Below are 18,421 nucleotides of genomic sequence, written 5' to 3'. Positions count from 1 at the left end.
CTCAGTTATCAACGGAGGTGATATAGTGACCTGACCTCACGTTAATAGATTATAGGGAAGCACTCGCTAAGGGTGCGGACATACGAACTGGAGAGACGATTTGTGAAATAATTTAGAGGGATATTTTTACACTATTCGATATTAAATTTTTATATTTAATCAATTAACGGAGTGATACCATTGTCTCTTAAAAAACCAACGTGATACAAGACTTGCGTGGGAGGCCCAATTAGTCCCTTTTCTAATCTTCCCAATCCCCGATTCCCCAACAACCCTTAAATTCCTAACCCCCAAAAGGCCGGCAACGCACTTGTGTTTCGGGTGTCCATTGGCGGCGGCAATTGCTTACCATCAGGTGATCTGTCAGCTCGTTTATCGGCTTACATCATACAAAAAATACGAAATAAAACCAGTTCACTATCTACATTTTTTTAAGCATTTATTTATTTTGAAATCTTGGTGTATAGTGTGTACTTGCCTTAGCCATAAACCCGCGAGGGATCATAAAAAGACGCCATCCCTTTATCTTAACGATTAAGCTGTAATGGCGCTGGTAGGCACGGGACACGGACACCGCTGCGGAACCATGACGTTATTTCAACGTTTTTTGTCACTATAAATAACTGTTTTTGTTCATGTGTTGTTTATGTATGTAGTTTGCTTAGGAATATCCTAAGCGTAATCGTATTTTATGGATGATTAGTTATATAAGTTTGTTGAAATAACATACGGTTTTTTTAAGGGGAAGGGTCATCAAAGACTTCTCTTGACTTGGGTGAGGTAGTGTCAGAATCTTACTGACTAGGGGGACCACCCCGTTCCTACTCCTGCTTTTTGGGTACGGTAGAGGTGTGAACTTGTGAGTAAAGAGAATAGCTCAAAATTGTTGAAACTTATCAGGATTCACAGGATTGTTGCGTTTAACCCAGTAATGCACTAATAAGACTAATAGCCAACCCGTTTATTAAACCGCAAAATTTTATTTAATATTCTGTCTTCTTAAATAACGAACACGAAAGCATAAGCACATCCTTACACAAAAACCGAAAAAATAACCGTTTGTAACAACGTCTATAAATCGACACCAGCAATTTATACTACGCTAACTCAAAAAAACGTACTTTACAGTAGAGGCGTTTAAAGGGAAAAACGTGATAACTTTTACATTAATTAAGATACTTTTTTGAAATTTGGTATGCTTAATATTTAATTTATTCATTGAATATCTCATTTTATATTTCTTAATTATTTCTATTTTTTGAAGCCAAGTTAGCCGCATATAAACGTAATCATCAAAAAAATGTTACATCTTATACCCGTCTAACTTATGTTAGCGTAGTGTAGTACGGGAGGTCGTAGTGCATGATCAACATCTGATGCATATTTCAATATTTTTATAAAGAACATGTACTTACTCAAAAAGAATAGTGTACCTTTAATAAACTAATTAATACGATTAACACATAAGTATTTACTATGTAAAAGTCGCTAAGTCGTTTTTTACAAACGAACAAGCATACACACGAACGAGAGTAAGGGAGTACGCTACTAAACTACGCTACTATGAGTTAGTGCAGTGTTGCACGGACTTTGACTACGGTGATCCCCGCGCAACTCCGCTAATAATAGTTGGCGTAATATAAATCGAGTGATTTCAAAAAGTACCTTTACTTAGTTTAATAAGATTTGTAACTTTCTTATTTTTGCGTATTTCTTCTAAAATAACGAAAGGAAAAGCATCCCGACACAAAAACCGAAAAAATAACCGTTTGAAACAACGTCTATAAATAACGGTTATCGTAACGATCGCAGCACTACCGTTAATGAGAATAGGTGGTGACATCGATAGCCGATAGCCGGTAATGATATATAAACTGAAAGGGTGTTAATCTTTAGGGAGCGGGAGACTAGCAGATCGGCGATAATGTAGCGACGGGCCCCGAATTAACTCCGGCGAGTTTTTCAAAGAAACATTGTCTATAGAAGCTATAGCAGTTTCTCTGATGATTTTGCTGATGTTGAATGGATGATGGGGTATGAAAATTAAAATCTATTTAAGTATTTATTTTTATGGAATAAGCCGGTAAACAAGCGGATGGATTGCTAATTGGTAAGCAATCGTTGCCGCCCGTGGCCACCCGTAATACCAGATACGTTACAAATGCGCTGTCCGTCTTTTGGGGGTTAGAAATTTAACTGTTGTTGGGGAACGAAACAGCGTTGTTTCACGTCGGTTTTTTTGGTATCACTCCGGTCGAGATGGCCCATTCGTGACGAAGCATGGCTCTCCCACACTTAATGATAGTAGATAAAAATCTGGCATGCTCTGGTGACTTTTACTTTTAGAATTAAAAGGGGTTACTTTGAATGCAAAATTTTTGCAATGATTCACGTTAGTTCATCATGATTATTAGGTATATCAGCCACAAGCTGTCTTCTGCTGAACATAGGGCTCTCTAATGACTTTCTGATCGATAGTAAATTACTCTAGATATCTTAATGTGTGTTAATAAGAAATTCAATATGAAAGTTTAAATTAGAAGTACCTAATAATAGTGAAACTCTAGTTTCCATTTCTGTGCCCGCAAAACACTGATGTTTTTTTTTAAATTATCAATTGTGAATATACTAGATAGACTAGACCTAAGGAGTATTCAGGGCTCCGGCTCGAAAAGCAGGAGTAGGAACAGGGTTTTTAGTCAGTAAGAATCTGACACTCTCCTAAAATCATCCAATCATCCAATGACCTCTCTCACCTCGTCCAAAGCCAGAGAAGACATTGGATAATTTCCCCCCATAAAAATGACCTAAGTAAACAGTAAGTTAACTTAATAAACTTAGGTGTAACTTATTTGTAAGGAGACTATCGGAGTACACCACTTAAGATAAGTAGGTTAAGTTTAAGAAGGTTAAGTTATCATTAAATATTAAAAACAATACATAAATTGTAACAGGTACGTTGACCCGGAGCTGCGGACTACCTAGCAGGTTACCGGGGCTTCGGCTCGAAAAGTAGAAGTAGGAAAGGGTGGTATTTAGTCAGTAAGAGTCTGATACTCCCTCTCGCTTCACCCAAGGCGAGAGAAGTTATTGGATGATTTTCCTCCCCTAAAAATAAGCTTGTACGTAGATACATAATTATGTATTTCTTGATGCAACACATTAAGAATTATGCACGGCATTAAGTGCTCGCAAGAGAACATGTTACACATTATGTATTATGTTAGGTATTACCTATTTGTAAGTGATGTCAGTAGACTGTACTGAGTTTGTAAATGGCATTATTATAATAATTATGTTGTTGCGGATACCTTATGTAAAGATATGCCAAGTAATACCTATTGCGACTAATTTAAATGGACCATTTATCAATGTTGTGTATTTTATTATAGGTTGCTTTAGCTACTATTAGAATAAGTAGATTATGTGATTCTTACATGGATTCATCTTGTTAATTTTTTGTTGGTTGCAGTAGTTATATTGGCATTGGCACATACTTATCTACTTGTTCTGTTTGAGTGTGATGGTGTTTACTTATAGTTTTTATAATAACTATCGTGAGACATACGAAATTAAATAAACAAAATCAGTACGGTTTTCTCACGTACATTAATGGAGAAAAGCTAGTTTAGTCTCGAGTCACATAGGGACTCTTCATCGTGAGCACCGTGCGCAAATGCGGCGACGTCGCATAGCCTACTCGCTATACTACTACTCACTCTTTACCTATTATAGTACTTTGAATGTAACTCAATGCATGAATTAAAAACTAAGGGAATAGTTTGGCACAGTTTATGTTTACAATTAAATAGCGGAAAGGAAAACCATTCATATTGATACACAGTAAAATTATATAAAACCTAGATATGAAGTATAAATAACTTAAGTTTTATTTCATATAAATTTAGCATACAACTATGAGTAACTTAATAACTACCTATACATAATTTAAGACTTATTGTAAAACTGAAAACAACCTAGCGAACGAACTCATTGTCTCTCTCCACAAACTGTACGCTCATCTTCCCGCTGGGCATGTAGAACATGCCGTTCTTCTCGATTTCTATGTCTCTGGGTTTCAACGTGCCCGGGATCACCTTGATCTCATACTTTAGTAGGATCTCTGCTAACGCTTGGCGAAGAGTCTGGTAGGCGAAGCGCATTCCTGCAAAAGAGGACAGGAAAATTAATTTAGGTAAGGTACTTGTGTATAACTGTCCAAGGGAGACGCACGTCTACCTAAGGATGTGCCGTAACAGGCGTGGTAGCGTGGGGGCTTCAGGGCAGGTCTATTTAGTTTTTTATCCCCAAAAAGCTAGGCGACTTTTGAAGGTTTATCAAAAAAGGTAATGTGCATAAAAACTTTTAAGTGATGCAGAAGATAATAATAAAAGTTGAATTTATATTTAATTTTCAAAAAGTGCAATTTCAGCGTGACAAATCGGATAAGTCTTTTCATAGCCATTATTTTGGCGTTTATGGACATTTACACATTTTTGCATACCAATGGCAATAAAATTAGTCATCAATCTGAGGTTTGGTTCGTGATGGGCAGAAACATTCATTAAATAATTAAGGCTTACCTATACAATTCCTAGGTCCTTCTCCAAAAGGCATAAACGTGTACGGAGTGATATCCCGTTCATTCTCCGGTAGAAACCGGTCAGGGTTGAAGACTTCAGGGTTGGGGAAGTACTCTGGGTCCATCTGCATGCTGACACCGTTCACGTAGACAGCAGTTCCAGCTGGGATAGTGAGCTTCTCGTCGATCTTGTAATCCTTGGTGGCGATGCGGTCCAACCAGCCCATTGGAGGGTAGATTCTGAGGGTTTCTGGAGACAAAAAGGATTTTTGTTATAAAAGTGAATATTAATTCAACTTCAAGTTTTTAAACACTCGATTGGAAAAGCGAATATTTTTTTTAAGGAATTGTTGGCAAACGAGCAGACGGATCACCTGATGGTAAGCGATCGACGCCGCCCATGGACACCCGTAACACCAGAGGAGTCACAAGTGTGTTGCCGGCTTTTTAAAAGGAGTACGCTGTTTTCTTAATTGTTTGAATATGAGAGGAAGGTTAAATATGGGACGAGATATTAGTTTATCTATAAAATTAACTTGTGATTTCACATAGAAGAGACCTTGACAGTAGAACCTATGTCAATGTCATAAATATTTAATTGATGGAAATAAGTTTCTGTAGTAAATATATGGGCAAGTGCGTCAGTATTAAATTGCACGAGTGAGACACGTGACGTGGTTTATAAATAACGCCATCCATAATGCACATGCATAATTATACATAACTGGTTTTATTTTTGCATTTATTTTATACTCGTAACAAGTAATAAGAAGATATTTTTTATATAGTTAATGTAATGAATGGGTGTCCGTGTCCTCATAACTTTTGGTGACCTCTAATGTGGAATCAGGATTATGATCTGACTTTAAAAGAAGCATTTGTTTTTTTATGGTATAAGCTGGTAAACGAGCAGACGGATCACCTGATGGTACGCAATTTTGCCGACCATGGACACCCAAAACACCAGAGGCGTTACAAGTGCGTTTCCAGTTCTTTTGGGGGTTAGGAATTTAAAGGTTGTTGGGGAATCGGGGATTGGGAAGATTGGGAAGGTGGGTAATTGGGCCTCCAGTAACCTCACTCACACAACGCAAGCGTTGTTTCACGTCGAATTTATGTGAGGCCGTGGTATCACTCCGGTCTAGCCGGCCCATTCGTGCCGAAGTATGGCTCTCTTACACTTGACTCGTCTGATATTTCCTTACCTTTAATAACACAGTCTAGGTATCCGACCTCCGCGAGCACAGTGGAGTCGAAGCCACGGTCACCAATCTTCCTTTTCATGTTCAGCACATCTTCGTATAGTCGTTCCTAAAAATATAATTTCTTGTGAGGAATACTGCAGTGTTTAAAACAAGGGGAAAAGTCCCAACCAATAACTGGTAAAATGCTGGTGGTACGTTAGATAGCATTTTAAGAAGTAAGATAGGTAATTCTAATATGTATGTCCTTACCTGATAGTGAGGATTCCAGGCGAGTTCATACATAGTCCAGGTCAGTGCTGCACCAGAAGTGTCGAAGCCACCCAGTAGGAATACTGCAGCTTGCGCCAGAAGAATGTCTTCTGTCATTTCTAGAAATGGAAATAATTTTAGTAACTTGTTAGTTTGATTTTGCATTAGTGGAAGAATTTGAAATAGTGATCGTTGAATGACAATAGGATTGCCCCCTATGTATATGGGTATATATTATAAATGAATACAAGTGATGATTGCCTACAATATCATAATAATATCCTCAATTTCTCATCATCCTTCTATCGAAATACATCATTGACTTTAACTAACAATTTCAAACTTTAAATATAATGTTTACCTTCATTTTCCATGTCAGCCTCCTGCTTGATCTTCAGCAGAGCATCGAACAAGTCCTTAGCATCCTTGACCTCCTTCTCATACCCTCCTCTCTGTTCCACCACCGTACGGAATATTTTGCGGAGCAGCTTCATCGTGTCCTTCGGGAAGAAACTGAATCTGCAAGACCAGATAGATTGAGGTTACTTGGGATTGTTGGGAGGTTACTCCAGTTGTTTTGTTTTGAAGCAAAATGCTAATGCTAATGTTTAATTTCCTTTTTTCTAAAGGATAGATTATTCTACACTAAAGTATCTGGTTATCTTTTTAAATTCTGATAAACTATTTTATAGTTGTGTATGAAAAAAAAAGTAAGATGTGGCATCACACGAGAACATTTAACCCGTGGTGGAACGCAGATCCAAGCGAGACACAATGTTTTTTCTATCGTGTCTTAAATACCGGCGGCATACAATACTCGTACGTTAAGTCTCATATCCCACCCTGTATGGTAACACCACAGATGAATAACTAACCTAAATATATCGACCAGTTCAGGGAAGAAGAAGATGCTGGACCAGGACAGTCCTCGATGTAAGTTGAAGGCCTGGAACTCCCTGGTGACCCTCCTCATGATGCTGTCGCCGTCTGCCAGGCAGTTGCTGGTGATACCAAACGCTGCCTCCCCAATGACATCAGTTGTGAAGTCAGTGCAGATTTTCTGAGAGAAAGAGAGAACACATCATTGCTCGAATTCCATGTGAATCTTATTGAAACAAATGCTTATTATATAGATGCAAAGTGACTGAGTGTGGGTATAGAAAAAAACTACCTATTGAGTTTTTATCAGTAAACAAAAAGTATATAAAATTCCACAGTAAAAATCGTACCGATAGCAAGTCTCGAATTATAAGTACCTATATCACGAATGTTTTTTTTTGCATTTGGCACTGAATTACGAAACGTAGAGGTCAAGTTCATTTTATGTGAACTTGTACATACATACAATTTTATTAAAAGTTTATTAATATTTCTTTTTATTAAAAAACGTTGCCCCTCGCTAGGATTTTCTTCTGTGTCGTGTGTTTAGAAAAATTTTCTAATAAAATTCAAATGATAAATAAATGATAAATGATATTTATTTCTGTAAATAGGTCATAAAATAACACATTTACACGTCAATATTTCAAATAGCTAGATGAGGATGAGGAAATAAAAAGGAAATTAATTTCCGATGCTTAAGAGCAGAACACGTGACTCAAACTCTACTTACTTACCCTAAGGTCAATAAGTTCAGGTTTCTTAGATTCGATTTCCAGACGTTTGACAAAATCCTTGGTCTTGGCGACGGTGATGCCGTTCAGACTCCTCAATTTTGCAGCAGTGAACACCAGTGTCAGACGTCTTCTCAGCTTAGACCAGAGAGGGTCCTGGGAACAAAACATAATGATGATGAATTCTGTTTTTCTTAAGTATAAACATTTTAGGTTTCTCCAAATTAGTCTTGTGGAATATTAGGTGAAACTATCATAAACGATGTCTAGCATTGCTAATATGTGTTAACATCGTTTTTATACCTTATAAAGGAGTAGATAGAGCTCTAAATTATGTGCACAATTTTGCAAACTATGCAGGAGTTAGGTACAGACTCTATTTGTTATACAAATTATTATTCATTTTATACTTGTTGAGAATGTAACGACGCAATGCCTTACTCCTTTACACTTAGGGTTATTTACTGTATTTATTCACTTAGCAGTGCTAAAATCTAATTTACATAACGACTGTATTTTAATTTTATAAAATTTACCCACTAAATATGATGTAGGTATATATAATACTAGCGGACCCGACAGACGTTTTCCTGTCTACGCGTCTTTAATTTGAAAATTTGACAGATCCAATGTAAAACATTCCAAAATCAACAACTACTAATAAATTAAAAATTAATTTAAAAAACATTGTCCAGCGGACAAAATTGTGAATCTAAACCATTCTCAGATCCCCTTGAACAAAATTCATCAAATTCGGTCCAGTCGTTTAAGAGAAGTTCAGTGACATACACACTTACAGAAGAATTATATATATAAAGATTTACTAGCATTTATTATTTATTATTATAATTTAATACATAATATTTTAAGCATTAAGTATAGGTGTATAAAAAAAATTACATAATGTCTAGTTAAACTAATAAATAATCAACGATACATATCAAAATTATTAAATTATTATAATTGAGCAAAAAAAACGAGATTTTGTGTCTCGTGCACGTGTTTAGAGGACAACAAAAATACCAGTATATCAAGAGACCTATAATTTAGACTCGTTTCAAGGTCTAGATCTAATGTTGTTATTTATTAGGTGTAGTAACAATATAGACATCTACAAATTTTACCAAATTAATTTTACCAAATACAAAGATCATTGTCCTAGTTGTATAAGGTGTTCTAAAAGTATCTGTCACGGCTTTAATGGAAGGTAGTGTTGTGTTCGAAGATTACAATAGTGAAGAAATTTCGTACCCCGGACCAATTAAATTAAATTTAAAGAAGTGAAATAAACATTGACTTCCTCTGCATAAAGTGCATTTTTAATGAAACCGATTAATAGCAATTGTTTTCATTGACGATGTGACAGAGACAGTGAAAGAATAGCTCTTTCATAACAAAAGCACAGGCAGATTTTTTTTTTGTATATGAAAAAGAAAAACTCACAATGCACTAATACAATCTACCTACCTCCCATTAAAGCCGTGGCAGATACTTTTAGAACACCTTATACATATGTGTATAGTATGTTTTTGTAAGAAGCTTATTATGTTCTAAATAAAAACCATCAGAAGAAATAAGAAACTAATGAAGTATGTTTGCAATCACGTGTTTGTACCGACAAGAAATTTTTGAACACGGATTTGACCGAAGGCTCTATGTATGAAACGTTATTGACAGAATAATTATAATGACAAGAAGTAGTACTGTATTATAAATTAATGTTAATTATAGAATGGTCTTTTAGTTATGGGCACAACAAAAACATTGAATATATCTTGTTTGTTGTTCTGCTATCATGCTTTTAACTCCTAGGGATGTGCCATAACAGATGTTATACCATAGGGGCTCCAGGGTAGGTTTAATTATTTGTGCGTATTAACTGCGTATTAACTACTTGTGCGTGGTTTCAACCGCTCTGGTCACCTCCTATTAATCATAGTGTGATGTTCTATAGTCTATAACCTTCCTGGATAAATGGACTATCCAATTCAAAAATTTAATTCGGACTAGTAGTTCCAGTGATTAGCGCGTTCGAACAAACTCTTCAGCTTTATAGTATAATAGTATACAATATACAATGTGATAGGGGTGAGACTTCTAATCCGTTAAGGCTGAGTACTACATCTAATTTTATCGACAAAAGTCTGGGGTCGAAGGGGTCGAATCCCCTCCCCCTAAAAATTATGGCTATTTTAATATTTTTTTTACTTTTTTTGATATCAAAGGTTGTATGCGTCGTAGAAACAAAAAAAAAACCTTGGCTAACTAATTCATTACTTTTTTCATATGTTTGATAATGTTTTGGTGAGAAAAAAATCATTTGTGAATTATTTTTACCGAAAAAAACACTATTTTTCAATATTTTCAATTAGGGGTTCAACCACCCATATTATTTTTTTTGTCGATAAAATTAGGTGTAGTACTCAGCCTTAACGGGTTAGAAGTCCCACCCCTATCACATTGTATACAACGTGTAACAAAATACCCATATACATCAAGAAGCCCTGAAGAATACAGGTTGAATAGAGTCTCTACACGAAGTTTCAGCTTAAAATACGTTTAAAAAAATTTTTGTACCAAATACTTGGTATCGCATGGTTCTTGATTTTAAATCATACAAACGTGTCACAACACTACAGAGATGACTCGCTAATATTACGAAACATTTATTCTGTCAATCTGATCGCCTAGTACCTGTCTACCTAATTTTGAATCACGCGGCGGCGCGATTTGAAAAATTCATAACTTGGTACCATGAAAAAAATAGTTTAAAAAACCCTTACCGTATCGTTTGTTATGTTATCTAGAAACCGTGCACTTGATTTATGTATACCCCTTTTTGTTACACGTTGTATATATACAACGTGTAACAAAATACCCATATACATCAAGAAGCGCTGAAGAATACAGGTTGAATAGAGTCTCTACACGAAGTTTCAGCTTAAAATACGATTAAAAAAAAATTGTACCAAATACTTGGTATCGCATGGTTCTTGATTTTAAATCATACAAACATGCCACAACACTACAGGGGTCACTCGCTAATATTACGAAACATTTCTGCTGTCAATCTGATCGCCTAGTACCTGTCTACCTAATTTTGAATAACGCGGCGGCGCGATTTGAAAAATTCGTATCTTGGTACCATGAAAACATGAGTTTAAAAATCCCTTACCGTATCATTTGTTGTTATCTAGAACCCGTGCAATTGATATGTATACCCCCTTTTTGTTACACGTTGTATATAGTATAAGATTTATCTTATAAGAACTAGTTAAATAGGGCTAGGAACTAGCAAGCATTCGAAAAATAGCCATGTAATAAATATTTTACACAGACAACTAATTACTCACATTAACGGTAAAAACATTTAAAGCTCCAACGGGATCACTCTTGCCGGAGCTGAGGAACCTGTTCCTGAAGACATCGGCATCCTTCACGAGGATCCTGCGAGCGATCTCAGGGCTGTTCACCACCAGCGCTGGGCGCCAGAACTGCCACATGCCCACGTAAGGAGCCTTGAAGTCGTTGTATACTTTTCTCATCCATATTGACTGGAAAGAAGGAAGATGGTTAGTTTGTTGTGATAGGACAAGTAATTATATGTAATTCTTGTGTCATTGATCACTTGGTCATAATTTGACTGCACGGTTGGCGTTGTGGCTGGGTACTCGGCTTCCGCAAAACGTGAACCGGGTTCTATTCGATTGTGTGATCCACAAATTGTTGTTTCGGGTCGGTGTCATGTGTATGTGAAATTGTATGTTTGTAAACGCACTCTAAGGAGAAAAGCCGAGTGGGGCAAAAAATATTAAAATAAAAACAAGCGTGTGAGCAAGCAAATGATTTAAGGTTCGATTGAAAACGAATTTCAATTTTAAATTCTCGAGCTTCGTAAAAAAAAACTTTTATGTTGGGAATTATACGTTAATATATTTGCTCTCTATTTTAATCACTCATTATAATATTAATGAAGCATTCGATACACATATAAATTAAATAAATATAATATATAAATATTTATAATGAAGCATATGATTAATTATTCCACATAGAACCAACCGATGTGTGGTTCCCAAATCACTACATAGTATAAAACAAAGCCGTTTTCTTTGTCCCTGTGTCTCTTTTGTACGCTTAAATCTTTAAAACTACTCAATGGATTTAGATACGCTTTTTTAATAGATAGAGTGATTCAAGAGGAAGGTTTTTATGTATAATACATGCATAATATATCACAATTGCATCCATGCGAAGCTGGGACGGGTCGCTAGTATTATATAAAACTTAGTTTAAAATACCTTTGAAAGAAATATAAAGAAATTAATATAGGTACATATATCAACTTATACATTGTATAGCGGTATGCCGTAACGTGTAATTCTGCCTACCCCTTCGGGGTTAAAAGGCTTGTCGTTGTCTATATACTTAGACTTTTTTTCTCCAATACTATAGCACTTTATTTTTACGGGTTTTTCACACTATACACTTTTAAATATATTTTACTGAAACTGAATTTATTTGCGTGGATTTAATCTCAAACGCTATTTATATGTATAAGTTATCAATTCTCGATTGGAATTTATAGGGAAAGCCGGAGCGTATCGAAATACCGTCTAAAGTCCCCGTCACGAGAAGCTATAAATTTTGTAAACAAGTGTTCAGGAGTTCACAACGTAAAAGTAAAAAGTGATAACGAAACAATAACAAAATTAACAATAACAACCAGATCCGCGATATATGCAAAGCAATGAAACAAACTCGTAAGCATTCGAAACTCGAATGACTGTTTATTTCAAAATGGCGTCCCGATAGTTTACAATCCCTGCGACGGACGCGTTCCGGTACCAAGAAACACAAACGATAGCGCTTTGCGTCGTTAAAATATAATTCGAATAAATTAAATAGGTTGTTACTTTCATATAACCCGTCTATATTTCATATCGATTGAATATGTTCAAGTTATTATTATCTCACAGTATAAAATGTTTACTTAGTAAAAGATGTTTGTTTACATAATTTATAGCTTCTCGTGACGGTTACTTTATATATTTTTTTCAAAAATACAAACACTCTGTGTTTAACAAAAAACTGTCGATATAGAACCTTTTTTGTATACCGAATATAGATCGCTGGGAATTTTAAGCGATATATATTTTTTAAAATTTAGTTCAACTTTCTTTTTTAATAAAACTCTAGTTTTATTTTATTTTGTGAGTTGTTATGATTAGTTTATATAGCAACTGAATACATATTACGTTGTTAAAAACTTTATACTAAAGAATCGGTTGACAAAGTAAGTTTAGTATGGCTGAAAACTGTTTTGATCAGATTGAACACTAAACAACATTAGCTCCGTGCGGGAATGGAACCCGCCACACGTTGAACAACAGCCAGTTGCCCAGCCACCTCGTCAACCGTGCAGTGAAATTATTTATTTCCTTTAATATAATAGTTGATTAATTTTATTTATATTGAAAACAAATATTACTAACGCGAATATAGTATTGGTATTTGTATAATTTTGTTTTAATGAGTGAGTGTTAACGTAAAGCTTTGTGGCATAAATATTTGCGTTAATTAAAATGTAGATAATATTTTATTTAACGTTATGTGTACGTTAAATAAAATATTATTTGTTATATTTAACAGAGCTTAAATAGTATTTAAAATAGAAAATTTATAATGTGTAATCAAAATGTTTTTGATTAATATACAAACGTTTTGTTGATATGATTTAAGTATGTATACAGCCTGATTTTTTAATAAATGAGAGTCATGTCGGCTAAAATGGTCAAAATAATTTTAATTTCGGAGTACTCGGTGTTAAATAAGAAACAAATCATTATGAGAAACATCGACTTTCACAATCAAAGTCAATTTGATCCTTTTAATGTGTTTTTTACCGTCTTTATCGGTCTAAGTCGGATTTTTTGTAAATAGATTTTTTTTTTTCAAAACGTTTGGATGATACCTAACTCTCAAAAAAATTTGGCTAGTGATAAAAAATCAGGCTGGATACAGACGTTTTTATGGGCAAACATTAACTTATGATTGGCCAAAAATAAAAAATAAATGCAATTGAAGATATACTTACAGGATTTTCCCTTTGCAGAAAGGTGAGACTTCCCAAGATGGGGTGTGGGGGGTAATGAGGCACCCCCTTTTCTAACCAATAACTTTTGACTTTCCGCCATTTATTTAGCAACCATATACTAAAGAATAATACCACCAAAGACAAGAGAATCGCGAACATGGTGCGAACACGAGGTGTTTTTTAATGTAATTCAAAATTAATATGTTTTTTTTTTAATATATGCAAACTTGTTGCAAATTGTTTGAGTGTGAACTCCTTAGCAAATATCTCGATACTGAGTGCTATTTATACTGATCTGCATACTTCGTTCTGCGATTGAAACTAGTATTACCGTACGGTTTTACTTGTGTGATTTGTTTCTTATATTTTTTTATTGATAGGCAATATTGTTAATGCTAATTGGTTTGTTTAGATAGTTTTTTTATATGTTTTTATGTTTTTAGGTAGGTATGGTATGGTAGTTAAGTTAGTATTTTTAGCGTAGATACTTTTTTTAAGGATTAAATAAAGAACTAAATACTAATGCCCCATAAACAATTATAGTTTTCAGAGAAAGTAAAGCTTTAAAGATTAGTTAAATTTATTAGTAAGGACTTATACATTTATTATACATACATATACTCCATTAGCATTTTTAGTAAAATCTATAGACTACAGATAGAGCGCGATCTATGGAGGTCTTCAGATATTTCTTCTACCAGAATTTGTTAGTGTTCACCTTCTATTTGACTATTTATAAATACTTATATAATATAAACAAATAGGTACTATTATTTATTAGCCAGAAACCAAATATTGATTTATGTGCCCGCAAGTGCAATCTTGAATTCGATTTCCGGGTTGGGCAATCTATTAATATTGTAGATATTTCGAAATTCTCATTACCTATATAACATTTTGAAATCCTATTCAGAATTATTAAGCATTATTTGTATATACACTTTTATGTAGGAAATATACAAAAAACAATAAATTATTACCATTAACACTTCTCTACGCGAACAAATCCAGGTATTAAATATAGCTACATATAAAAAATTCACACGAAAATCTTACAACTATACTTTAGACATACAGACAAGACAATTCGTAGGTATATGTATATATAAATTACATTATTATACAGAACTGATAAGAGCGGTTAAAACATATCAATAAGATAAGGAAAAACATGTATTAATATTATGATTTGACAAAAATGTTAATGTAAACAGATAATTTTATCATAACATATATTGGTGGATGCCCAATTACTCCACTTGCTCTTTGCAAGTGGTATCGTAAAGATAAAATATAGTGCATTCTCAATTTTTTTTTGGAATTTAGTGTTTTTTTTTTTTTGATTTTTTACAGAATGAACATTAAAATGAACTTGAAATATTTAAAAAATGTCGGACATCACGCTTTTATGATTAAAGAGTTTGGTAGAGTAACAAAATCTTTTTAATAAACGACACGCACTATGCCTTATGACATCCCCTTTTCACCAGTTATGAATTCCATGTTAACAACTGCCGGCTTCTATTTTTCCTGAGAAATATCAGAAATGATAGACACACCTTCGCTTCGCCGTTCCCGCAGAAAGCGGGTTGGTGGCCAAACGCAGACTTATAAACGCTAAAAAAAAGAGAAACTTTCTATATGTAGCAGTGCTTGTTCTGTACATTGAACCCTAGACCCCTCCGGTCGGAAGATATTTTCAATAATTGGAAAGACCTTAATAAAATTGGACGAGTAATGTAATTTTAATGATACATTTTGTAATTACCCGGCGTGCCAGCTACTCAAGAACCCACGCTTGGTACGCGACCATGGCGAGAGATTTGTCGAATATAAGATGAAGACGAAGATGCGACTTATGTCTTTAGTATGAGCCTGCTAAGGTCATGAGAGCCCATATTGAAGCCTTTACTCGGACCCGGATTTGTGGAATACCTAGCGGGTTACCGGGGCTTCGGCTCGAAATGTTGAAGTAAGAATGGGATGGTTTTTAGTCAGTAAGAGTCTGACAATCCCTCTCGCCTCACTCAGGGCGGGAGAATTCATTGGATATTACCACCCTGAAAAATAAAAGATAGTATGGGACACAACTTGCGTTAATTAGTACTCTTGGGCCATCCCATCTTCAAAGCACACCGTATCGAGCTGGTGCTGCACAAATAAATAGCATTTTGTCATGGCCAATGTGGTTGGCAATTATACTTTGAAACTGTTTGAAAATGATTAATTAAGATATATATTTAAGGCAGGGTCACGCAGGGTGGGCTGGCGCAGTGGCTGGGTTATGGCCTGTTGCGTAATGCATCATGGGTGTGATTCTCGTACGGTGTAAAGAGATTTACTCTTCGCTTGCTTAATTTGTTACTTGTTTATGGTACATGGTGGTGTTACAACCGGTAACCGGTTGGCACTGGCATCGACTATATATAAGTATTTTTGCAGCATTTTTATCTGTTGTAGTTAGTTTTTTTTCAAGTTGATGCGTTTTTAATATTTCGTGTAGCTGTTTTTATGCACCCGATTTTTTAGTACCAAACAGTTAGTACGCTCACGCTTCTAATTTAATTTTAAAACTAGCACTAACTAATCGCCAGTTATTCTATGCTATACAGCAAGAGTCGACCGTATAGCCATCCATATCTCAATACTTAGACTGATTGAATTGAAAATCAAAAATTGAAAATCAAACCCATACATAGCTCAGCAGTCTCACCTATCATACCGTACCATTGCCATAAATTATACTATTTCAGTTTAACCCATTAGGAAACGTGTCCTAGTAATTGCATGAAATCTTCATTGTTTGTTCTACGTGGTTTGATAGTCTAAAGCTAATAAGTAAGTACATTTTTCTCATGATGAATTTAGCATATACATCATATTTATGGAAGAGTTCTGCCTACCTCTAAGGGAGATAGGCGTGAAGTTACTTACATATACATGTATTTGTGTATGTAAATATGTTTGAAAGTCTCGATCAATAGATCGAGAGGAAAGTATAATGATGTGTTTTCAGAGTCTAGAATAATATTCGGTATACTTGTGAAAATAAGTATACATATACCTAAACAAACTAACAAACTTCATGGAACAACAATAACCTAACTTCACTACAGTGCACTATAACTGGTGAAATGTAGTAATAATATTACAAGTGTAAATCAGACATTACAATCTATTTTACACAAGATATTTTAGTCAATTTTATTATGTTCCACGTAAAAGGGTGTAAGTTTACTATTAAAGTCTAGGGTTATTTTCAGAATTCGTGTTATTATCGAAGGTTTCAATAATAGACAAAATGTAATAATGTTTTGCCGACACCGCGGCCACATAAACGACAAAGTATAATCCATCATTTTAATATTTAGCATAGATTTACTCACTGCTGAGTGGCGCCTCAGTTTATTTGCCTATGTCATGAACCTAACATGGTTTTGGACGTCTCTGGCCTCTTTTTTTCAAACTTAGTTTGTATTGGGTTTAGAATTGGTCAAATACCCGTGTAAAATTATTACCAAACGTTGGTCAACCGTATAAAGCTTATATATCTGACATATTTTTGGAAAATTTCGTTTATTTATGGTATAAGCCGATAAACGAGCAGACGGATCACCTGATGGTAAGCAATCGGTGCCGTCCACAACCACCAGAAACACCAGACTCGTTTTACTTGGTTAAATACTTTTTAGGCATCAAATCCGTTATCTGGTAGGACTAGGCTGGACTGGGTGCAGAACATTAACACATTTTTTGACTTCTACATGTTTAACTTAAAAACGAATATAAAATTAAATGAACATAAAATTTAAACTATCGTTACGTAGGAAGAGTTTGAAGCGGTATGTTTTATACAATTTTAACTGAGATACTATCCCTTTATCAAGCTTATCCATAAATTAATTGTAAAACCCAAATCTTACAAGGCATTAATAACTCATCGTATGAAAACTGAAAATATCTCACAATTATTATTTTTATTTTTCGTTTTGATATAAACGTTGCCTCGCATTAGTATTTCCTTCTGTGTCGCGGGTGCGTTTACAAACATTTTAGTTCACATTCAATTGACACCCAAACCCGAATCAACTATTGGTGGATCACACAAAGAGCTGCTTCGTGCGGGTATCGGACCCGCTACACGTTGCGAGGCAGCCAGTTGCCCAGCCACCATACCAACCGTGCAGTCAAAATCGTCGAAAGCGTGATTCTTGAACACTAACTTATAGGTTCGATCCTTGCGGCATGCGAAGTTTACTAGATTTTTTATAGTTCTAATTTAGTAACTGCCATGGACTCTCAAATTGAACCCTGTATTTTACAATAATCTCATGGCGTAGCTCTGTCTAAAAGAGGGTGTGTCAAACACTCACACAAGAAATAACACACGAAATAATGCCTCGTAATGTAAATACTAAATAAAACACACGTGCTACTGTTTTCATACAAATCCAGCGATATGTCAACATTAATTCGCTCGTACCGAAGAAGTGCGATTAGAACCACTACCAGTTGTCAAGCGGTTGGGTAAACAATGTCGCTGTGGACGCGATAATCGCGGTATCAGCGCAATAACTACGTAGTATCGTCGTATCATTGGGTGTCATGTCTTACGATTGTGCTTGTGTCATGAAAACTGCTTCGTAATTGTTTTTTTACGTAATTTTCGTTGTAC

The 18,421-nt window shown here is 35.0% G+C and overlaps 2 protein-coding genes across 2 annotated transcripts in view; one reads left to right on the top strand and one right to left on the bottom strand.

Annotated features, from left to right (window-relative positions):
• Positions 1 to 18,421, top strand: part of LOC118274145 (ATP-dependent Clp protease ATP-binding subunit clpX-like, mitochondrial) — a 298,109-nt gene that overhangs the window by 66,681 nt on the left and 213,007 nt on the right. The window lies entirely within an intron of this gene.
• LOC118274285 (cytochrome P450 6k1-like) lies at positions 3,868 to 14,038 on the bottom strand. Its single transcript, XM_050706871.1, has 9 exons — positions 13,747 to 14,038; positions 11,003 to 11,203; positions 7,653 to 7,805; positions 6,912 to 7,096; positions 6,398 to 6,555; positions 6,037 to 6,155; positions 5,788 to 5,893; positions 4,584 to 4,832; positions 3,868 to 4,165 (listed from the first exon to the last, which is right to left on the bottom strand). The coding sequence occupies exons 1-9, from the start codon at positions 13,903 to 13,905 to the stop codon at positions 3,978 to 3,980; spliced, it is 1,518 nt and encodes a 505-aa protein (XP_050562828.1). The 5' UTR covers positions 13,906 to 14,038; the 3' UTR covers positions 3,868 to 3,977.

Source organism: Spodoptera frugiperda, chromosome 3, assembly GCF_023101765.2.
Source record: "Spodoptera frugiperda isolate SF20-4 chromosome 3, AGI-APGP_CSIRO_Sfru_2.0, whole genome shotgun sequence".
NCBI classification, from domain to species: Eukaryota; Metazoa; Arthropoda; class Insecta; order Lepidoptera; family Noctuidae; genus Spodoptera; species Spodoptera frugiperda.
This window is presented reverse-complemented; position numbering and strand designations above follow the sequence as displayed.